General features: G+C 47.1%; 1 protein-coding gene and 2 non-coding genes across 8 annotated transcripts; 2 read left to right on the top strand and 1 right to left on the bottom strand.

Moving 5' to 3' along the window:
• Window positions 1-3168: 3168 nt before the first annotated feature.
• On the bottom strand, window positions 3169-23132 carry SIRT4 (sirtuin 4). 6 transcript variants are annotated; one of them, XR_499475.3, is made up of 5 exons: window positions 13888-14221; window positions 11923-12420; window positions 6999-7293; window positions 6653-6865; window positions 3169-6367 (listed from the first exon to the last, which is right to left on the bottom strand). XR_499475.3 is itself a non-coding variant. In XM_008004930.3 (4 exons), exons 2-4 carry the CDS (start codon window positions 12417-12419, stop codon window positions 6713-6715), a joined length of 945 nt encoding a protein of 314 aa, XP_008003121.1. In that variant the 5' UTR covers window position 12420; window positions 22587-23132; the 3' UTR covers window positions 6502-6712. The 6 variants fall into 6 exon arrangements, 5 of the variants coding, with proteins under 5 accessions (XP_008003121.1, XP_008003122.1, XP_037852215.1 ...); XM_008004930.3 differs by lacking the exons at window positions 3169-6367; window positions 13888-14221 and adding an exon at window positions 22587-23132 and having other exon boundaries at window positions 6502-6865; XM_008004931.3 differs by lacking the exons at window positions 3169-6367; window positions 13888-14221 and adding an exon at window positions 22659-23132 and having other exon boundaries at window positions 6502-6865.
• LOC119623965 (U6 spliceosomal RNA) lies at window positions 6407-6513 on the top strand. The gene has a single exon (XR_005240066.1). It is a non-coding gene; the product is annotated as a U6 spliceosomal RNA (small nuclear RNA).
• LOC119624129 (U4 spliceosomal RNA) lies at window positions 22372-22512 on the top strand. Its single transcript, XR_005240195.1, has one exon. It is a non-coding gene; the product is annotated as a U4 spliceosomal RNA (small nuclear RNA).
• Window positions 23133-23177: the final 45 nt, after the last annotated feature.

Below are 23177 nucleotides of genomic sequence, written 5' to 3'. Positions count from 1 at the left end.
GCTCGAGGTCAGGAGTTCAAGACCAATCTGGCCAACATAGCGAAGCCCCATCTCTACTAAAAATACAAAAAATAGCTAGGTGTGGTGGCAGATGCCTGTAATCCCAGCTACTTGGGAGGCTGAGGCAGGAGAATCACTTGAACCTGGGGCGGGGGTGCAGAGGTTGCAGTGAGTGAGATCGTGCCATTGCAGTCCAGCCTGGGTGACAGAGCTAGACTCTGTCTCCAACAAAACAAAACAAAATAAAACAAAAAACTTCCTTTCTTGGATTAGTCTAATTTCTTTCTTCATGAAGTAGAAATTACCTGTATTGTGACATAAACGTTAAGTAAAAAATCTATATCTCAAAGCAATGTATTGAATTTCAGCAAGGATAATATATTTTGAATTAATTATTATATCTGGGCAGTCGGGTGCGGTGGCTCATGCCTGTAATCCTAGAACTTAGGGAGGCCAAGACGGGCGGATCACGAGGTCAGGAGATCAAGACCATCCTGGCTAACTTGGTGAAACCCCGTCTCTACTAAAAAGATACAAAAAAATTAGCCAGGTATGGTGGCGGGCGCCTGTAGTCCCAGCTACTTGGAGGCTGAGGCAGGAGAATGGCGTGAACCTGGGAGGCAAAGCTTGCAGTGAGCCGAGATCACGCCACTGAACTGCAACCTGGGCAACACAGCGAGACTCCATCTCAAAAAAAAAAAAAATCATTTTATCTGGGCAACTTCTGTTGGGTGAGTTGGATGATGGTCAGGGTGACCAACTCATCCTGGCTTTAACACTGAAAGTCCTGCATCCTGTGAAACCCCTCAGTACTGGGCAATCTGTGACAGGTGGTCACGCTACCTAGGAGTGCTGGATTTCCTATTGGTCCTTCCTCTGATCCACTCAGAAAAACTTTAGTTCACTTTTGCAAAAGTTCACCTTTATGTATGCCCAGGCATCTCTTGAGTGGTAAACTTTCATTAAGTGAGTTAATGTATTGTTAAATGCTTTGCACAGTGTTTGGTTTACGGTATGTGCTCAATAAATGCTTGGAGTTTTTTGGTTTGTTTTTGTTTTTGTTTTTTTGAGCGGACTTTCGCTCCTGTCGCCCAGGCTGGAGTGCAGTGGTGCAATCTCGGCTCACTGCAACCTCTGCCTCCTGGGTTCAAGCAATTATCCTGCCTCAGTCTCCCAAGTAGCTGGGATTACATGCACCTGCCAGCACACCCAGCTAATTTTTTGTATTTTTGGTGGAGACAGGGTTTTGCCATGTTGGCCAGGCTGGTCTCGAACTCCTGACCCCAGGAGATCCACCCGCCTCAGCCTCCCAAAGTGCTGGGATTACAGGCATGAGCCACCGCACCCGGTCAATAAATGCTTGTATTTAAGGGAGAGGTAAGAGAAGAATATCCATTTATGAGAGCACTAAGAGGAAGAACATGAGTTAGTGGGGAGGAAGTTTCCAGTCTTATGTGCCTATTTGCCTGTGTGAATCCCACTTACTAAAACCATGACAGCAGAGCACAACTGCCGAGGCAACTGAGTGGAGACACAACGCAAAGTTATGCTTAAGGCTGGTATTGTGCAGCTGGGACCGCAGAACCAGGCCAGTGGCAAACTGATAGCACCCACTACTAGTGTGTCACTCTAATGAAGGGTATATGCAAGTGGGTTAGGAGCTGCCACAATGGTAGAAAGCAAAAGACTTAAAGCAAGGAGACAGACGTGAGGAGTGTCAGCTTCAGGAAATACCATCTTCCTCTTGGGGTGCATTTTTTGGTGGAAAGAATTCCATCTCAGGAGGAAATATGAACAAAGCAAACATTCCAAAGGCTCTCCAGACTTGATTTCATTACTCATGCCAGTTCTGAGGTGCGAAAAGAGCCTGCCTTCCCTCCCTGGCTGCCTAATCTGCTCTCCATTGGCCATTATATTTTTTTTGTTTGTTTAAGTGCAGAAATCTTGGGCAAGGCCACTACATTGTAACCATTCCTGGTCTCCTTGGCCAAGTGTACTACTGGTTTTTACTTCAACTTTAGGCTGGCCACCTTTCCCACAATCTGATCATAATCTGCAGACAAATTAGATTGCTAAAAAAAGAAAAAAAACTATGCTAGACTTAGTGGCTCATGCCTGTAATCCCAACACTTTGGGAGGCCGAGGCGGGCAGATCGCTTGAGGTTAGGAGATTGAGACCAGCCTGGCCAACATAGTGAAACCCCGTCTCTACTAAAAACACAAAAATTAGTTGGACATTGTGGCACACGCCTATAATCCCAGCTACTTGGGAGGCTGAGGCAGGAGAATCACTTGAACCCTGGAGTTGGGGATTTCAGTGCACCGCACTCCAGCCTGGGTGACAGAGCAAGACTCCATCTCAAAAAGAAAAAAAAAAAAAGGAAAAGAAAAAGAAAAAAACTGGAAGAAAAGTCTACTTCACGGCCGGGGGCGGTGGCTCAAGCCTGTAATCCCAGCACTTTGGGAGGCCGAGACGGGCGGATCATGAGGTCAGGAGATGGAGACCATCCTGGCTAAGACGGTGAAACCCCTTCTCTACTAAAAAATACAAAAAACTAGCCAGGCGAGGTGGCGGGTGCCTGTAGTCCCAGCTACTCAGGAGGCTGAGGCAGGAGAATGGCATGAACCCGGGAGGCGGAGCTTGCAGTGAGCTGAGATCCGGCCACTGCACTCCAGCCCAGGTGACAGAGCGAGACTCCGTCTCAAAAAAAAAAAAAAAAAGGAAAAGTCTACTTCAATTCTAGTCCTGGCTCTGACATTATATAGTGTGACTTTAGGTAAATCTGGATTTTAGTTTAAGAAATAAAATGGGCCAGGCACGGTGGTTCACGCCTGTAATCCCAGCACTTTGGGAGGCCGAGGTGGGCAGATCACGAGGTTAGGAGATCGAGATCATCCTGGCTAACACGGTGAAACGCTGTCTCTACTAAAAATACAAAAAATTAGCCGGGCATAGTGGCCAGCGCCTGTAGTCCCAGCTACTCGGGAGGCTGAGGCAGGAGAAGGGTATGAACCTGGGAGGCGGAGCTTGCAGTGAGCTGAGATCGCGCCACTGCACTCCAGCCTGGGTGACAGAGCGAGACTCCATCTTAAAATTTAAAAAAAAAAAAAAAAAAAAAAACTTTTATTTTTATTTTATTTATTTATTTATTTATTTTGAGACAGGATCTATGTCACCCAGGCTGGAGTACAGTGGCACAATCATGGCTCACTGCAGCCTGGACCACCTGGGTTCAAGTGATCCACATCACTTCCCAAGTAGTTAGGACCACAGGTTTGTGCCGCTATGGCGAGATAATTCAGACAATTGTTTTGTATTTCTTTTTTTTTTTTTTTGGAGACAGAGTTTTACTCTGTCACCCAGGCTGGAGTGCAATGGCGCCATCTCAGCTACTGCAACCTCCGCCTCCTGGGATCAAACGATTCTCCTGCCTCAGCCTCCCGAGCAGCTGGGATTACAGACTCCCACTACCATGCCCGGCTAATTTTTTTTAAATTTTTAGTAGCGACAGGGTTTCACCATCCTGGCCTGGCTGGTCTCGAACCCCTGGCCTGTCAAATAAGGAAACAAAGGCATAAGGCCAGCACAGTGGCTCACGCCTGTAATCCCAGCACTTTAGGAGGCCAAGGCAGGTGGATCACCTGAGGTCAGGAGTTCGAGACCAGCCTGGCCAACATGGTGAAGCCCCCATCTCTACTAAAAATACAAAAAAAATTAGCTGGACGTGGTGGCGGGTGCCTGTAATCCCAGCTGCTCAGGAGGCTGAAGCAAGAGAATCACTTGAACCCAGGAGGTGGAGGTTGCAGTGAGCTGAGATCATGTCACTGCACTCCAGCCTGGACAACAGAGCAAGACACTATCTCAAAAGAAAGAAAAAAAAAAAAAAAAAAACGCCAGGCACGGTGGCTCATGCCTTTAATCCCAGCACTTTGGGAGGCCAAGGTGGGCGGATCACTTGAGGTCAGGAGTTTGAGATCAGACTGACCAACATGGAGAAACCCCGTCTCCACTAAAAATACAAAATTTGCCACGTGTGGTGGCACATGCCTGTAATGCCAGCTACTCGAGAGGCTGAGGCAGAAGAATTTCTTGAGCCCAGGAGGTGGAGGATACAGTGAGCCAAGATCGTGCCATTGCACTCCAGCCTGGACAAGAGTGAAACTCCATCTCAAAAAAAAAAAAAAAGGCCATCCACTGACTGGGCACGGTTGCTCACGCCTGTAATCCCAGCACTTTGGGAGGCCAACGTGGGTGGATCACTTGAGGTCAGGAGTTTGAGACCAGCCTGGCCAACATGGTGAAACCCTGTCTCTACTAAAAATACAAAAATTAGACAGACGTGGTGGCGCATGCCTGTAATCCCAGCTATTTGGGAGGCTGAGGCAGGAGAATCGCTTGGTTGCAGTAAGCCGATATCGTGTCATTGCACTCCAGCCTGGGCAACAAGAGTGAAACTCAGTCTCAAAAAAAAATGTATGAAGTGTTCAGAATAGGCAGAAACAGAGTGATTAGTTGTCACCAGGGGCCAACAGGTGATAATTGCAGTGGTGGGAAACAGGAAATGACTGTTAATGGGCCCAAAATGTCTTCTTGGGATGATAAAAATGTTCTAGAATTAGATAGTAGTGATCAAAACACACCTTTGTGAGCGCACCAAAAAAAAGTCAATTGTACATTTTTAAAGAGTATACTTTATGTTGTATAAATTATTATTTCAAAATTATTATTTTTAAAAGGGAAAAAGCAATGGCAGATTCTGGAACATTTAGTGTCTTAAAGAGCTACATGTCTAGGGCCGGGCGCAGTGGCTCACGCCTGTAATCCCAGCACTCTGGGAGGCCGAAGGCGGGCGGATCACGAGGTCAGGAGATCGAGACCATCCTGGCTAACATGGTGAAACCCCGTCTCTACTAAAAATGCAAAAAATTAGCCGGGCGTGGTGGCGGGCGCCTGTAGTCCCAGCTACTTGGGAGGCTGAGGCAGGAGAATGGCGGGAACCCGGGAGGTGGAGCTTGCAGTGAGCCGAGATGGCGCCACTGCACTCCAGCCTGGGCGACAGAGCAAGACTGTCTCAAAAAAAAAAAAAAAAAAAAAGCTACATGTCTAGAATTTGAAAACCGTAATATTTCAAACACTACAGCTTAATGTACGTTAAAAAATTAGCTTTTGCCGGGCGTGGTGGCTCACGCTTGTAATCCTAGCACTTTGGGAGGCCGAGGCGGGCGGATCACAAGGTCAGGAGATCAAGACCATCCTGGCTAACACGGTGAAACCCCGTCTCTACTAAAAATACAAAAATGAGCCGGGCATGGTGGCGGGTGCCTGTAGTCCCAGCTACTCGGGAGGCTGAGGCAGGAGAATGGCGTGAACCTGGGAGGCGGAGATTGCAGTGAGCCAAGATCGCACCACTGCCCTCCAGCCTGGACCACAGAGCGAGACTCCGTCTCAAAAAAAAAAAAAAAAAAAAAATCAGCTTTGGGGCCGGGCTCGGTGGCTCATGCCTGTTATCCCAGTACTTTGGGAGGCTGAGGCAGGTGGATCACTTGAGGTCAGGAGTTGAAACCAGCCTGGCCACCATGGTGAAACCCCGTCTCTACTGAAAATACAAAAATTAGCTGGGTATGGTGGTGGGCGCCTGTAGTCCCAGCTACTCGGGAGGCTGAGACAGGAGAATTGCTTGAACCCGGGAGGCAGAGGTTGCAGTGAGCCAAGATCATGCCACTGCACTCTAGTCTGGGCTACAGAATGAGACTCCATCTCAAAACAAACAAACAAACAAAAAAAAACGCCAGGGCATGGTGGTTCATGCCTGTAATCCCAGCACTTTGGGAGGCCAAGGCAGGCAGATCTCTTGAGGTCAGGAGTTTGAGACCAGCTTGGCCAATATGGTAAAACCACATCTCTACCAAAACTATAAAAAATTAGCCAGGTGTGGTGTGGTACATGCCTGTAATCTCAGTTACTTGGGAGGCTGAGGCAGGAGAATCACTTGAACCCGGGAGGCGGAGGTTGCAATGAGCTGAGATCGTAACACTGCACTCCAGCCTGGGCAACAGAGCGAGACTCTGTCTCAAAAAAAAAAAAAGTTTTGGCCGGGTGTGGTAGCTCATGCCTATAATCTCAGCACTTTGGGTGGCTGAGGCGGGTGGATGGCTTGAGTTCAGGACTTCGAGACCAGCTTGGGTGACAAAGTGAGACCCTGTCTGTACAAAAAATACAAAAAATTAGTTGGGCATGGTGGTGCATGCCTGTAGTCCTAGCTACTTGGGAGGCAGAGGTGGGAGGATGGCTTGAACCTGGGAGGCAGAAGTTGCAGTGAGCTGAGGTCAGGCCATTGCACTTCAGCCTGGGTGATAGAGTCAGACCCTGTCTCAAAAAAAAAAAAAAAAAAAAAAATTAGTGTTAGTGCTCTCTTCAGCAGCACATATACTAAAATTAGAATGATACAGAGAAGGTTGGCATGACCCCCATGCAAGGATGACATACAAATTCATGAAGCATTTCATATAAAGCTGAACAAATTTATTTTTAAAAAATGAGTTTTAATTAAGAATATCCACACATTAAGATACCTAGAACCTTCTATACTTTGTCAGTGCACCCTACTCTGTCGAATGGGAACTGGAATCTGTTATCTGAGAAGGCAATTACCTTTAGCAGCAAGACTCAAGTGAGAGTCCCTGTTCCAGGTTCTGGAACATCAGGCTGTGGTCAGCGTGGGTCTATCAGAGGCAGCAACTCTCCACAACGAGAATTCAGTTTCAGACACGCCAAGTCATCTGACCGTGTGGGCCCAATGTTCAGTATTGCAATTGGCAGCTTCTTCTCCCGGGCAGTGAGGATAAACCTGTAACTGGAGTATACCTGCATGGGTAAAAGACACACATAAGAATGTCTAGGTTCTCTAGCTCTAGGAAAAGTTAAACCAAACAGGGGGTCTCTCCAGGACTCCCAATCCCGCACAGGGGGCGGTTACCACTCTGGCCAAGTCAGATACCTGCAAGGATGATCCCACCACCAAGAGGGAGTCGGCTTCTTTTACACGCTTGTGCACAAAATCAACCTTGTCAGGGTTCACTGTGTCCCCGAAGAAAACGACATCTGGTTTCAGATGGCCTCCACATTGAACGCAGGATGGGACCTGAAAGCTCCGGACTTGCTCCTCTGAGAGAAAGACGTCACCATCAGGAGCCAGACCATAGGCCTCAGCACTCCAGGTGGGGTTCAGGACTTGGAAGCGCTCTTGCAGCACCCCCCGGGGAGTCTGTTCCCCACAATCCAAGCACAGGACCCTGGAACCAAGGAAATCGCTGACTGAACAGTATGTCCTTGGGAGGGACAAAGCTGTCAGAGATGTTTCATCCCCAACCATTTTCAGCCCTTCCATTGCTGCTTTCTTTCCCTAACACACAATCCGCACCCCATTTTCGCCATACTTTCTATTTTATATATATATTTTTTTTGGAGACAGGGTCTGGCTGTTGCCCAGGCTTTAATGCAGTGGCATGATCTCAGCTCACTGCAGCCTCAACCTCCTGGCCTCAAGTGATCCTCCCACTTTGGCCTCCCAAAGTGCTGGGATTACAGGTATGAAACACTGCGCCCGGCCCGTCTGTTTCCTTCCTATACACCTTCCTAACCTTCTGCTATAGCTCACTTTTATGCTTAACATGACTGCAAATGCTTTGCCTGCTGGTTTCCTTAGTGTCCAAACCTGCGTTTTTCCCTCTATCCTTTCCCTTGCTCATCTGCTGTATTTGCCACTGTCTATCACCATCCCCTCTAAAATGCTTCTCCTTCTTGGTTTCCAGGACACAGTGTCTCCTGCTTCGTTCCCTTCTCACCTTTTTTTTTTTTTTTTTTTTTTTTTTGAGAGGGAGTTTCACTCTTATTGCCCAGGCTGGAGTGCAATAGCACGATCTTGGCTTGCTGCAACCTCCTCGTGGGCTCAAGTGATTCTCCTGCCTCAGCCTCCTGAGTAGCTGGGATTACAGGCATGCGCCACAACACCCAACTAATTTTTTTAGTATTTTTAGTAGAGACGGGGTTTCTCCATGTTGGTCAGGCTGGTCTCAAACTTCTGACCTCAGGTGATCCACCCACCTCGGCCCCCCAAAGTGCTGGGATTACAGGTGTGAACCACCACACCTGGCCCTCCTTTTCACCTCTGTAATCACCAGAGCTTGAGCCAGTGTGGGGGAGCATTTTGTGTCTGTTTTTATTTTTTTATTTTTATTTTTATTATTTATTGTATTTATTTATTTATTTATTTATTTTTTTGAAACAGAGTTTCGCTCTTGTTGCCCAGGCCAGAGTGCAATGGCACGATCTTGGCTCACCACAACCTCCGCCTCCCAGGTTCAGGCAATTCTCCTGCCTCAGCCTCCCAAGTAGCTGGGATTACAAGCATGTGCCACCACGTCCGGCTAATTTTATATTTTTAGTAGAGATAGGGTTTCTCCATGTTGAGGCTGGTCTCAAACTTCTGACCTCAGGTGATCCACCCGCCTCGGCCTCCCAAAGTGCTGGGATTACAGGCATGAGCCATGACGCTCGGCCTATTTTTTTATTTTTTTAAGGGGCAGGGTCTTGGCCAGGCGTGGTAGCTCTTACCTGGAGTGCAGTGGCATGATTATAGCTCACTGCAGCCTCGAACACCTAGGCTCAAGCAATCCTCCTGCCTTAGCCTTCCAAAGTGCTGGGACTACAGGTGTGAGCCACCACATCCAGCCTCATTTTTCTCCTTTTAGTTCTAGTCAGCCATCAGATTATGTTGATTTTCTTCTCTTAAAAGGCCCCCTGTGGCCAGGTATGGTGGCTCACACCTTATAATCCCAGTACTTTGGGAGAGTAAAGAGAGAGAATCACTTGAGCCAAGGAGTTCCAGACCAGTCTGGGTAGACAGCAAGACCCTGTCTCTACAAAAAAAAAATTTTTTTTCCTTGTCTTTTTGTTTTTTGGGATGGGGTCTTGCTCTGTCGCTCAGGCTGGAGTGCAATGGTGCGATCTCGGCTCACTGCAACCTCCACCTTCTGAGCTAAAGCGATTCTCCTGCCTCAGCCTCCTGAGCAGGTGGGATTACAGGCGCCTGCCACCAGGCCCAGCTAATTTTTGTGATCTACCCACCTCAGCCTTCCAAAGTGCTGAGACTACGGATGTGAACCACCATGCCTGGCCAAAAAATATTTTTTTAATTAGCTGGAGTTCTAATTACCTAGGAGTTCTAGGTTACAGGGAGCTATAATAGCACCATTGCACTCTAGCCTGGGTGTCAGAGCCAGACCCTGTCTAAATAAGAAAAAAAGGCCAGGCCAGGCGCGGTGGCTCACACCCATAATCCCAGCACTTTGGGAGGTCAGGTGGGTGGATCACTTGAGATCAGGAGTTTGAGACCCGCCTGGCCAACATGGTGAAACCCCGTCTTTACAAAAATACAAAAAAAATTAGCCGGGTGTAGTGGCACACCTGTAATCCCAGCTACTCGGGAGGCTGAGACAGGAGAATTACTTGAACCCAGGAGGCAGAGGTTACAGTGAGCCAAGATCGGGCTGCTGCACACTCCAGCCTGGGTGACAGAGTGAGACTGCATCTCAAAAACAAAACAAAACAAAACAAAACAAAAAACCAACAACAACAAAAAACAGGCTAAGATAGAGGTAAGCAAATTATTTGTATTTTTAGTAGAGATGGGGTTTCACCGTGTCAGCCAGGATGGTCTCAAACTCCTGACCTCAAGTGATTTGCCTGCCTCTCTGCCTCCCAAAGTGCTGAGATTACAGGCATGAGCCACTGCACCCATCCCAGTTTCCTTTCTCTCTGTTTTTTTTTTTTTTTTTTTTTTTTGATGGAGTTTCACTCTTGTTGCCCAGGCTGCAGGCTGGAGTGCAATGGCACAATCTCGGCTCACCACCACCTCCACCTACTGGGTTCAAGCAATTCTCCTGCCTCAGCCTCCCGAGTAGCTGGGATTACAGGCATGCACCACCACGTCTGGCTAATTTTGTATTTTTAGTAGAGACGGGGTTTCTCCATGTAGGTCAGGCTGGTCTCGAACACCTGACCTCAGGTGATCTGTCCGACTCAGCCTCACAAAGTGCTGAGATTGCAGGCGTGAGCCACCGCACCTGGCCAATTTCCTTTCTTAAAATTTTTTTTGTAGAGATGGAGTCTGGCTGTGTTACCCAGGCTGGTCTTGATCTCCTAACCTCAAGCAATCCTCCTGCCTCGGCCTCTTGAGTTGCTGGGATGACAGATATGAACCACAGCACCCTGGTGCACACAGTTTTCTTATAAGCAGTTTCCTGTGTCTCTCTTGCTTCAGATGTTCTCTGCCCATGGAAGCCTCCTTGGGAGGAGCAGAGTCAAAATGTTAGGGAATTAATTTCCCTAGAGTGATCCTGGACCCATGAGGGATGAAAGATGGTGAATAAATACCCTAGCTTCAGGGCCAAGCACAGTGGCTCACACTTGTAATCCCAGCACTTTGAGATGCCAAGGCAGGAGGATCATGTGAGCCCAGGAGTTTGAGACCAGCCTGGGCAACATAGTAAGACTTCATCTCTCCAAAAAAATAAAAATTAAATTAAAAATTAGCTGGGCATGGTGGCGTTTGTCTGTAGTCCCAGCTACTTAGGAGGCTGGGGTGAAAGGATCACTTGAGCCCAGGAGATTGAGGCTATAGTGAGCTATAATCACACCACTGCACTCCAGTCTGTGTGACAGAGTGAGAGCCTGTCACACACACATACACGTGCACACACAAATACAAAAGAAAAGAAAAGAAAAAAGAAAAAAAAATCACCCTAGCTTGCCTAACTTTTTTTTTTTTTTTTTTTGAGACGGAGTTTTGCTCTGTCGCCTAGGCTGGCATGTAGTGGCATGATCTCAGCTCATGATCTCAGCTCACTGGAACCTCCACCTCCCAGGTTCAAGCAGTTCTCCTGCCTCAGCCTCCTGAGTAGCTGGAATTACAGGTGCGTGCCACCACGTCTAACAAATTTCTGTATTTTTAGTAGAGACGGGGTTTCACCATGTTGACCAGGTTGATCTTGAACTCCTGACCTCCCAAAGTGCTGGGATTACAGGCGTGAGCCACCACAACAGGCCTCAACTTCCTTTAAAAAAAAAAACATGTGTATATATATGTGTGTGTGTGTGTGTGTGTATATATATATAAAATTTACTTTATTTATATAGAGACAGAGTCTCACTGTGTTGGCCAGGTTGGTCCTGAACTGTTGGCCTCAAGCAGTCTTCCTGTCTCAGCCTTCCAAAGTGCTAGGATTACAGGCATAAGCCATTGTGCACCATCCTCAACTTTTGTTTTCTTTTTTTTTGAGATGGAGTCTTGCTGTGTTGCCCAGGCTGGATTGCAGTGGTGCAATCTTGGCTTACTGCAGCAACCTCTGCCTCCCAAGAGATTTTCCTGCCTCAGCCTCCCAAGTAGCTGGGATTACAGGCATGTGCCACCACGACCGCCTAATTTTTGTATTTTTAGTAGAAATGGGGTTTCACCATGTTGGCCAGGCTGGTCTCGAACTCCTGAGCTCACATGATCTGCCCGCCTCATTCTCCCAAAGTGCTCAGATTATAGGCATGAGCCACTGCGCCCAGCCCCAGCCCTCAAGTTTCACTGAGCAATCCTCCGACATGTCCTAGACAGTTGGAGGGTTCCTCAGGACTGAACCCCAGTGCCCAAAGCAGTAACCCACTCATTAACACACCCTTTCCTGGCTTTCCTCTCTTTTCTGTTTTATGTCCTCACTCCGTCAATGAATTTACTGGAATCAACTCCAAAGTAAACAACTTGTTCTGAAATCCTTTTCTCAAAGTCTAAGACTGCGGTGATCAAGACAATCAAGGTTCCTACTCTCCCAAAACAACACATGGGTTTGCGTTCAAACCATGTACACCTCCTGCACCTGTGCATGCATCCGTGGAGCTCTGTCAGGCGCCGACTCCCTGCCTTGGTGTGCAAGGCGTCCACATTTTGGGTCACCAACCAGTACAGCTTTCCGAGTTTCTCCCAGGTACTCAAAGCCCAGTGTGCAGGGTTCGGCTGGTGGGAGGAGAATTGAGGCCAGCCCACAAAGTTTCTCGCCCAGTACCGCTGGCGGATTGGGGCACTCCGGACAAAATCACCATGCTGAATGGGCCTGCGGTCAGTGCGAGCATAAAGCCCCACCTTTTCTGACCTGTAGTCTGGTATCCCCGACTCGGTGGAGATTCCTGCCCCAGTCATTACGAGGAGTCTCTTGGAAAGTGTGATGAAGCGCTGTAACTCTTTGACCTTCTCAGGGTCCAAAGGAGGACTTGCTGGCACAAATAACCCAATGGAAGCTTTCGAGCACTGCCAGCTGGGGTTTGCGATCCAATGGCCTTTTGCTGACCTGAAAGTCAACCCAAAGATCATCTTCATTCTAGAGAAAAAGAAACCTCATGTGAGAAAGTGGGGTGTTTTTTTCTCATTTTTTGTTTCTTTATTTGTTTTGTTTTTTGAGACAGAGCCTCCCTCCGTTGCCCAGGCTAGAGTACAGTGGCGCAATCTCATCTCACTGCAACCTCCGCCTCCTAGGTTCAAGTGATTCTCCTGCCTCAGCCTCCCAAATAGCGGGATTACAGGTGTGTGCCACCACACCCAGCTAATTTTTTTGTATTTTACTAGAGACAGAGTTTCACCATGTTGGCCAGGCTGGTCTCAAACTCCTGACCTCAGGTGATCTGCCTGCCTCAGGTGATCTGCCTGCCTCGGCCTCCCAAAGTGTTGGGATTACACCCGTGAGCCACCGCACCCGGCCCCATTCATTCTTTTTTGAGCTAGCATCTCACTCTGTCACCCAGGCTGGAGTGCAGTGGCATGATCTTGGCTCACTGTGACCTCCGCCTCCCGGATTCAAGTGATTCTCCTGCCTCAGACTCCAGAATAGCTGGGACTATAGGTGAGCGCCACCATGCCCAGCTAATTTTTATATTTTTAGTAGAGACGGGGTTTCACCATGTTGGCCAGGCTGCTCTCGAACTCCTGAGCTCTAGTGATCTGCCCGCCTCGGCCTCCCAACGTGCTGGGATTACAGGTGTGAGCCTCCAAGCCTGGCCCTAATAAGTCAGGTTTTGTTTGATTTTGTTCATGTAATTAAGCACACATACACACTCCTTTTATTTTTTCATTTCCCCCTTATTTTAGTTTACCTTCCACTGCAAGCTCTGCTACTTGGATACATCAGAGAGACAAGACCCCTGCCTGTCAGCTTTTCTAGCTGTAACAATATAGGGCCGGGTGCTGTGGCTCACGTCTGAAATCCCAGCACTTTGGGAGGCTGAGGTAGGCAGATCACTTGAGATCAGGAGTTCCAGACATGCCTGGCCAACATGGTGAAACCCCGTCTCTACTAAACCTACAAAAAAATTTAGCCGGGAGTGGTGGCACGTGCCCGTAATCCCAGCTACTGGGGAGGCTGAGACAGAATTGCTTGAACCCGGGAGTGGGAGGTTGCAGTGAGCCAAGGTCGCGCCATTGCACTCCAGCCTGGGCGAAGAAGCGAGACTCCGTCTCAAAAAAAAACCCTTTGACATATTATTTGATATAATGCATAAATCCTCTAGTGACATGCAACCCGTATGTAAACATTATTTTATGCTTGGCTTTCCAGATCTGAGATCAGGACCCCGCTTTCTCCTTGACATTCCACAGCAACACGTGAACAGCTAAACAAACACACATTCCGGTTTCCCGAGACCAAAGGGCCAGGGAAACACCAGCTGAAAACGTGCATCAGCGGAACAACTGCTCTCTTCCAGGTCCCACCAAGGGCAAAGAGGAGAAATAGAATCCCTCACAAGAAATCCACAACTTCTAGAAACCCGCAGCACGCACAGAACACACTTACCTCTCACAGCTCTGCGGACACTTCATACCCCACAGTGGGGCTGTCTGATTACATTTGCATTTTGGGACATGTAGTCCAGAAAGATTAAATTATCAGAGAAAAACTACAAGTCCCATAATCTTCCACATCTCGCAATTGACGGCCCCAGATCATCCAGGATCGCCCCCTGTCGGCTCTTTCTGGTCAGAGGTCCTCTGTTAATATAAAAGCTTTTAATCATGGATTGTTTGTTTTCAATTTTTGTGGGCACTTAGTAGGTGTATATATTTATGGTGTACATAAGTTTTTTGTGTGTGTTTTCTTTTTTCTTTTCTTTTAAGACGGAGGTTTTCTTTTGAAAAAACTCCAGGCTGGAGTGCAATGGCACGATCTCGGCTCACTGCAACCTCCCTCTCCCAGGTTCAACCGATTCTCCTGCCTCAGCCTCCAGAGTAGCTGGGATTATTATTATTATGATTTATTTATTTATTTATTTATTTATTTATTTATTTATTTATGTTTTGAGTCGGAGTCTCGCTCTGTCGCCCAGGCTGGAGTGCAGTGGTGAGATCCCGGCTCATTGCAAGCTCTGCCTCCCGGGTTCATGCCATTCTCCTGCCTCAGCCTCCCCAGTAGCTGGGACTACAGGCGCCCGCCACCACGCCCGGCTAATTTCTTTTTGTATTTTTAGTGGAGACGGGGTTTCACCATGTTAGCCAGGATGGTCTCAATCTCCTGACCTCGTGATCTGCCCACCTCGGGCTCCCAAAGTGGTAGGATTACAGGTGTGAGCCATGCGCCCGGCCTATTTTTGTATTTTTAGTACAGACGGGGGTTTCGCCATGTTGGCCAGGCTAGTCTTGAACTCCTAACCTCAGGTGATCCGCACGCCTTGACCTCCCAAAGTGCTGGGATTATAGGCGTGAGCCACCGCGCCTGGCCATCTTTTCTCTTATTTTTTGTCTTCTTTTCTTTTCCCTGTGCCTATCTATGCTTTACCTACATGGGATGTTTTGATACAAACATGCAATGTGAAATAAGCACATCATTAATCATGAATCTAGATTTGACTTTTTAAAAAGTTTTTGTATTTTTAGCCGAGACAGAGTTTCACAATGTTGGCCAGGCTGGTCTAGAACTCCCAACCTCAGGTGATCAGCCAGCCTCAGCCTCCCAAAGTGCTGGGATGACAGGCCTGAGCCACTGCGCCTGGCCTAGATTTGACTAATTCTAAACATCAGAGTTTGTGATCCTTTTCATTCACAGCGACAGAATCAAGTTCTTACCTTGAACTTGCGAAGAAATGCATTTATACATATCTAAAATAGTGATAGTTTGTTTTTTTGGTTTTTTTGTTTTTGAGACAGAGTCTCCCTCTGTCACCCAGGCTGGAGTGCAATGGTGCCATCTCGGCTCACTGCAATCTCCACCTCCCGGGTTCAGGCGATTCTCCTGCCTCAGTCTCCTGAGTAGCAGGGATTATAGGCACGTGCCACTACGCCTTGCTAATTTTTTTATTTTTAGTAGAGACAAGGTTTCACCGTGTTAGCCAGGATGGTCTTGATCTCCTGACCTCATGATCTGTCCGCTCTAGCTTCCCAAAGTGCTGAGATTACAGGCGTGAGCCACCGCGCCTGGTCAAAAGTATTGTTTTTACAGTTAATATGAAGTCAAATATATTATACTTGGACTAATGTACTTAACCTGCTTGGCTTCTCCAATTCTATTTATCATCTTGTTTTTTTGTTAAGTTAATCAACACAATGCCTGTGTCTCACTCCCAGTGATTGTGATCTACGAATTTCCTAATTATTCCTTTTTTTTTTTTTTTTTTTTGAGACGGAGTCTTGCTCTGTAGCCCGGGCTGGAGTGCAGTGGCCGGATCTCAGCTCACTGCAAGCTCCGCCTCCCGGGTTTATGCCATTCTCCTGCCTCAGCCTCCGGAGTAGCTGGGACTACAGGCGCCCGCCACCTCGCCCGGCTAGTTTTTTGTATTTTTAGTAGAGACGGGGTTTCACCGTGTTAGCCAGGATGGTCTCGATCTCCTGACCTCGTGATCCGCCCGTCTCGGCCTCCCAAAGTGCTGGGATTACAGGCTTGAGCCACCGCGCCCGGCCTAAATTTCCTAATTATTCCTAATGTGTAGACAACCAGAACTGCTGTTCTACAGCATCACCTAAATCAATACATTTATAAGTGTCTGTGGACATAAAGGTGGGCAGCTAGCAGGGACCTTGAAGACCACCTAAGGACTCCCTTCCCCCATTGTAAAATGAATTGGGCTGAGCGCAGCGGTTCCCACCTGTAATCCCAACACTTTGGAAGGCCAAGGCAGGAGGATCACTTGAGCTCAAAAGTTTGAGACCAGCCTGGGCAACATAGTGAGACCCAATCACTACAAAAAATAAACAAAATTAGCCGGGTGTGGTGGTATGTGCCTGTAGTCCCAGCTACTCAGGAGGCTTAGGTGGGAGGATCACTTGGAGCCCAGGAGATCGAGGCTGCAGTGAGCCATAATTGTGCCACTGCACTTCAGCCTGGATGACAAAGTGAGATCCCATCTCTTTAAAAAATAATAATAATAAGTAAAGATGAACTGAAGTGCAGAGAAGTAACATGGAAGCTTGAGAAAGAGTTTCTAGGTTTTTGGTTCTATCATTGTATCTTTGGAGGTAATATCGGTAAAATGACCGTTTAGTAGTTTGGGATGTGAGACAAATGTAAGAAGCCATGTTTGCTCATTTCTGCTTTTTTTTTTTTTTTTTTTTTTTGAGACAGGATCTCGTTCTGTCACCCAGGCTGGAGTGCAGTTGTGACATCACAGCTCACTGCAGTTTCTACTTCCCAGGCCCAAGGGATCCTCCGACCTCAGCCTCTCAAGTAGCTGAGATCACAGCCATCCACCACCCCGCCCAGCTAAATTTTGTTAGTTTTTATTTTTGTTGAGACGCGGTCTCACTATGTTGCTCAGGCTGGTCTCAAACTCCTGAACGCAAGGAAAGCTCTCGCCTTGGCGTCCCAAAGCGCTGGGATTACAGGTGCGAGCCAGCATGCCGGGCCTGCTTATTTTGACTTGCCAGCATCATTTCATGAAGCCCCTGACTCTGTGACAACATGCAGCTCTCCAGAAAGATGCTTTGAAAACAAAACAGAATAGAGCACATGGCCTTCCATTTCTCTTGTGAGTCACTATATTCATTAAAAGATAAATTACAGGCCGGGCACGGTGGCTCACACCTGTAATCCCAACACTTTGGGAGGCCAACGCGGGTGGATCACCTGAGGTCAGGAGTTCGAGACCAGCCTGCCCAACATGGTGAAACCCTGTCTCTACTAAAAATACAAAAAATTAGCCAGGCGTGATGGCGGGCGCCTATAATTCCAGCTACTCGGGAAGCTGAGGCAGGAGAATCACTGGAACCCGGGAGGCGGAGGTTGCAGTGAGCTGAGATTGCACCACTGCTTTCCAGCCTGGTGACAGAACAATACTCCATCTCAAATAATAATAATAATAATAATAATAATAGGGCCGGGCATGAGCCACTGGACCCAGCCACTTTAATTATTTAAAAGCTTATTTTTTTATTCTGGGGACATGGTCTCACTCTGTCACCTAGGCGGGAGTGCAGTGGCACAATCACTGTTCACTACAGCCTCAACCTCTTGGATTCAAACCATCCTCCCACCTCAGCCTCCTGAGCAGCTGGGACTACAGGTGGGCCACCATGCCCAGCTAATTTTTGTATTTTTTTTTTGTAGAGACGGGGTTTTTCACCATGTTGCCCAGGCTGGTCTCAAACTCCTGGGCTCTAGGCTTTCCAAAGTGTTGTGATTACGGGAGTGAGCTACTGCGCCTGGCCGATTATTTTTTTCCTTAGTGGAAAGGGAGTAGTAGCTCCAGCAACAGCGAAAGTCAGTAGTTGTAGGATCTACTAGGCGGGGAAACTCATCTGACAGCCCCCTTCTTTTTTTTTTTTTTTTTTTTGAGACGGAGTTTCACTCTTGTTGCCCAGGCTGGAGTGCAATGGCGCCATCTTGGCTCACTGCAACCTCCGCCTCCCAGGTTCAAGCGATTCTCCTTCCTCAGCCTCCCTAGTAGCTGGGATTACAGGTATGAGTCACCGTGCCTGGCCACCCCCTTTTTTTTTTCAAGGCTGCAGTGAGCCATGATCCTGTGACTGCACTCCAGCCACTGACGGCCCTTTCTGCATTAGTTAACCTGACCACATCTGCTGAAAGAAAGAACCAGAAGCTAGACTGAAATTTTCGTTGTCAAAAAAATTATAATCCCCCCAAAATTTAAAAATTAAAATCCAGCACATTTTCTGCACACATTTTCTGGGTATTTGATCATAACTTTAAAAAATGTGAAAACAGTGACATTCTCCTTCCCCACCCACCAATTTTACTATGAAAAAGTTCAAACCTATATCATTTTTTCAGTTCTCCAAGTGGAATGACCATCACTAATAGAGACTGGTCGGGAATTCTATTGTGCTTCTAGGCCCCCAAAAATCTCATGCTCTGAGGAAAAGTTAGCTGAGTTTTCAATTTTTCTCATAGCGCTGGAAAATCATCCCTGGAAGGTGAAGTCATCCAAGTCTGTTTTGTTTTGTTTTCTTTCTTTTCTTTTCTTTTCTTTCCTTCCTTCCTTCCTTCCTTCCTTTCTTCCTTCCTTTCTTCCCTCCCTCCCTCCCTCTCTCCCTCCCTTCCTTCCTTCTTTCTTTCTAATTTTGTGTATGCTTTTTTTTATTTGTTTCTATTTCTTTCTTTCTTTTTTTTTTTTGTCATCCAAGTCAGCTGGTGAAACACACAATTTAACTTCATAGCTACTGAGAGAGGGTAATGGGCCATGCATTCTAGAATTCTCAAGGGCTGGGAAGTTCCTTTGATACCCTCATGGGATTAGGATTAGGGCTTTAGTCTTTTTCTCTTTTTTTTTTTTTGAGATGGAGACTCCAGTCTGTCACCCAGGCTGGAGTGCAGTGGCGCAATCTCAGCTCACTGAAACCTCTGTCTTCTGGGTTCAAGCGATTCTCCTACGTCAGCCTCCCGAGTAGCTGGGATTACAGGCGCCCACCACCATGCCCAGCTAATTTTTTTTGTATGTTTAGTAGAGATGAGATTTCACCATCTTGGCCAGGCTGGTCTTGAACTCCTGACCTTGTGATCCACCCGCCTTGGCCTCCCAAAGTGCTGGGATTACAGGCGTGAGCCACCGCGCCTGGCCTAGTCTTTTTCTCACAACTCCACCTCACCCAGAATTAATGACTGTATCCTTGACTGGATGATCAAAGTAAAATAATCTAAATTCTTTTCTTTTTTTTTTTTCCTACTGATTTTCCCTACCCTAGCAGGTGTTGGGAAAATCAGTATCCAGGCTGTGACTTGAATAAGTAGTCGGCTGCAGTGGCTCACGCCTGTAATCCCACCCTTTGGGGAGGCTGAGGTAGGCGGATCACTTGAGCCCAGGAGTTGGAGACCAGCATGGACAACATGGTGAAATCCCACATCTACAAAAAATACAGAAAAATTAGCTGGGCATGGTGGTGTGTGCCTGTAGTCCCAGCTACCTGGGAGGCTGTGGTGGGAAGATCGCTTGAGCCCAGGATGTTTAGGCTGCACTGAGCCGTGATTGTGCCCGTGTGTTCCAACCTAGGCGACTGAGAACATGTCTCAAAAAAAAAAAAAAAAAGAAAGAAATAACCACACAACACATCAGCATCAAACAGGCCTTTTAAAATGTATATAGATGATGAGTACATGAATGTTCACTGAGGAATTCTTTGAACATTTTGTGTTTAAAATTTTTTATAATAAAATGTTGGAGGAAATGTTACTTTCTTGGGGACTACTATTTGCATCTTAACGAGTAAAAAAACCCAAATAAATGTATTTCAGAGCATATAATTCAGTGAGGAAACAAGTTTAGATGTAGGTTTCTTTTTTTTTTGAGATGGAGTCTCGCTCTCTATTGCCCAGACTGGAGTGCAGTGGCATGATCTCAGCTCACTGCAACCTCTGCCTCCCAGGTTCAAGCGATCCTCCTGCCTCAGCCCCCCTAGTAGCTGGGTTAATTTTGTATTTTGTATTTACAGGGGTGTCGCCATGTTGCCAGGCTGGTCTTGAACTCCTGACCTCAGGTGATCCACCCACCTTGGCCTCCCAAAGTGTTGGGATTACAGGCATGAGCCACCACACGTAGACCAGATGTAGGTTTCTTTTTTTTTTTTTTTTTTTTTTTGAGATGGAGTCTTGCTCTGTTGCCCAGGCTGGAGTGCAGTGGTGCGATCTCCGCTCACTGCAAGCTCTGCTGCCTCCAGGGTTCACGCCATTCTCCTGCCTCAGCCTCCCGAGAAGCTGGGACCACAGGTGCCCGCAACCATGCCCAACTAATTTTTTTGTATTTTTTAGTAGAGACGGGGTTTCACTATGTTTGCCAGGATAGTCTCGATCTCCTGACCTTGTGATCCGCCCGCCTCAGCCTCCCAAAGTGCTGGGATTACAGGCGTGAGCCACCACGCCCCGCCCGGATGTAGGTTTCTAACAGCTTTCTACATCCTGAAGGAAAAAAGGCAGTGAGGGTGAAAGTTGCTTCAAATTTTAGATACTGTGAATATTTCTGTGGAAATAAATCCTTATTCTTTCAGCCTCTTTTTGAATTACAGTGTTCAAAGAAAACCCTTTTGAATTAACATATGATCCAGCAATTTTACTTCTAGGTATATGCACCAAAGAATAGAAAACAGGGGCCGGGTGTGGTGGCTCACACCTGTAATCCTAGCACTTTGGGAGTCCGAGGCAGGCAGATCACCTGAGGTCAGGAGTTCGAGACCAGCCTGACCAACATGGAGAAACCCCGTCTCTACTTTAAAAAAGAAAAAAAAAATTTATATATAAACAATTAGCCGAGCATGGTGGCGCATGCCTGTAATCCCAGCTACTCGGGAGGCTGAGGCAGGAGAATCTCTTGAACCCAGGAGGCAGAGGTTGCGGTGAGCTGAGATTGCACCATTGCAGTCCAGACTGGGTAACAAGAGTGAAACTCAGTCTCAAAAAAAAAAAAAAAAAGGAAAATAGGAACTTAAGCTGATATTTGCACACCAATAGCAGCATTATTCCCATAGATAAAAGGTGGAAACCAGCAATGTCCATCTAAGAATAAATAGATAGGACAGGCGCAGTGGCTCAGCACTTTGGGAGGCTGAGGCAGGCGGATCACTTGAGGTCGGGAGCTTGAGACCAGCCTGGCCAACATGGTGAAACCCTGTCTCTACTAAAAATACAAAAATTAGCTGGGCGTGGTGTCAGGCACCTGTAATCCCAGCTCCTCGGGAGGCTGAGGCAGGAGAATCGCTTGAACCCAGGAGGCAGAGGTTGATCTCACCATTGCGCTCCAGCCTGGGCAACAAAAGCAAAACTTCGTCTCAAAAAAAAAAAAAAAAAAAAAAAAAAGAATAAATGGGGTGGGTGCGGTGGCTCACACCTGTAATTCCAGCACTTTGGGAGGCCGAGGCGGGCAGATCACCTGAGGTCAGGAGTTTGAGACCAGCCTGGCCAACATGGTGAAATCCCGTCTCCACTAAAAATACAGAGTGGTGGCGGGCACCTGTAATCCCAGCTACTTGGGAGACTGAGGCAGGAGAATCGCTTGAATCCGGGAGGCAGAGGTTGCGGTGAGCCGAGATCATGCCACTGCACTCCAGCCTGGGCAACAAGAGCAAGAACTCCATCTCAAAATAAAAAAGGATAAACATCTCATACAATGAAATATGATTCAGCCATAAAATTAATGAATTCCTGATATATACTACAACATGGATGAACCTTAAAAACATTATTCTGAATGAAATAAGTCTGACCCCAAAGGGCAAATATTGTATGATTCCATTTATATATATAAAGTACTCACAAACTAATAGAGATAGAAAGTAGAAAAGAGGTTGCCACGGGCTGGAGGAGAAGGGAACAGGAAGTAAAGGTTTAATGGGTACAGAGTCTCAGTTTCCACCCTTGGGCATGGAAGATAAAGTTCTGGATATAAGTAGTGGTGATGGTTGCACAACAATGTGAATATATTCTGTGCCAGTGAATTTACACTTAAAGGTTAAAATGGTAAATTTTATGTATACTTTGGCACAATTTTTTAAAAAGTCTCATAATAATAATAATCGTCTTTGGAGAAGTCAGTTACACCGAATCTGGAGCCAAGTGAACGGAACCCTGACTTAGATCCCTTTTCTCTCAACAGCCCCTAGCAGTCTCTGAATTAAAGTCTATTAGCATGTTCCTCCCATAATGCTTTTCTCCATATCCACAGAAACCTAGTTAAGTGAAATCAGCAACAATAGGCAGAAACCACCTACGTAGCTCAGAAACATCTTCCTAAGATGGCATAATTTTCAAGCAAGCAATAAGTGAAGATTTTTCCATAGGCCCTAAACTCACCTTTGCGAAATAGGAAGCTGGCTTATTGGGAGTGATGACGAGGGGGCGTAACTCGATAGCTTTGCGCAGTGGCAGTATCGTAGCCAATGAGGTTTATCCGAGGCGCGATTATTGCTAATTGAAAACTTTTCCCAATACCCCGCCGTGACGACTTGCAATATAGTCGGCATTGGCAATTTTTGACAGTCTCCACGGAGACTGAATATTACAGTGCTATGAAAGATAGGTATTTGTTTATGATAGTAAAGCACGATGGACGTACTAATCCTTACCTGCTGAGTGCTTTGAAAGTGGAGGTGCTGTTGCGTTTGTTTCTACTGTTAAGGTAAATTCAGAGTTCTTACCAGCTGGCTGTTCCTTTCTTTCGCGCTGTGTTTTTGTTTTTGGGACGAAGTCTCACTCCATCGCTCAGGCTGGAGTGCACTGGCGTGATCTCCGCTTGCTGCAACCTCTGCCGCCCGGGTTCAAGCGAGAAGCGATTCTCGTGCCTCAGCCTCCCGACTAGTAGGATTACAGGCGCCTGCCACCGCACCCCGCTAATTTTTTGTATTTTCAGTAGAGACCCCGTTTCACCATCTTGGCCAGGCTGGTCTTGAACTCCTGACCTCGTGATTCACTCGCCTCGGCCTCCCAGAGTGCTGGGATTACAGGCGTGAGCCGCCGCGCCCAGCCGTGTTCTCCAGATTTTGTCACAGTAACGTCTTAAAATTATTCCCAACTCTCCCACCCTGCTGTTACCGCAACCCCGAGCACAGCTAGTCGTCCCTCTGCGCCCTCCAGCTTACTTTCCCGCTGCTCACTCTCCTCGCTCAAAATTCGGGTCTCAACCGAGTCAGCTCTGTGACGTCACGTTGATTTGCATA

Source organism: Chlorocebus sabaeus, chromosome 11 (genome assembly GCF_047675955.1).
Source record: "Chlorocebus sabaeus isolate Y175 chromosome 11, mChlSab1.0.hap1, whole genome shotgun sequence".
In the NCBI taxonomy this organism is placed as follows: domain Eukaryota; kingdom Metazoa; phylum Chordata; class Mammalia; order Primates; family Cercopithecidae; genus Chlorocebus; species Chlorocebus sabaeus.
This window is presented reverse-complemented; position numbering and strand designations above follow the sequence as displayed.

Bases quoted from the DNA above. Each gene is read 5' to 3' on its own strand.
- SIRT4 (XM_008004929.3), bottom strand. From the start codon at position 13,913: ATGAAGTGTCCGCAGAGCTGTGAGAG. The intron at 12,421-13,887 runs GTAAGTGTGTTC...CTTTTTCTCTAG, and splicing joins TGTCCGCAGAGCTGTGAGAG to AATGAAGATGATCTTTGGGT. The intron at 6,866-6,998 runs GTATCTGACTTG...TTACCCATGCAG, and splicing joins TGGTGGGATCATCCTTGCAG to GTATACTCCAGTTACAGGTT.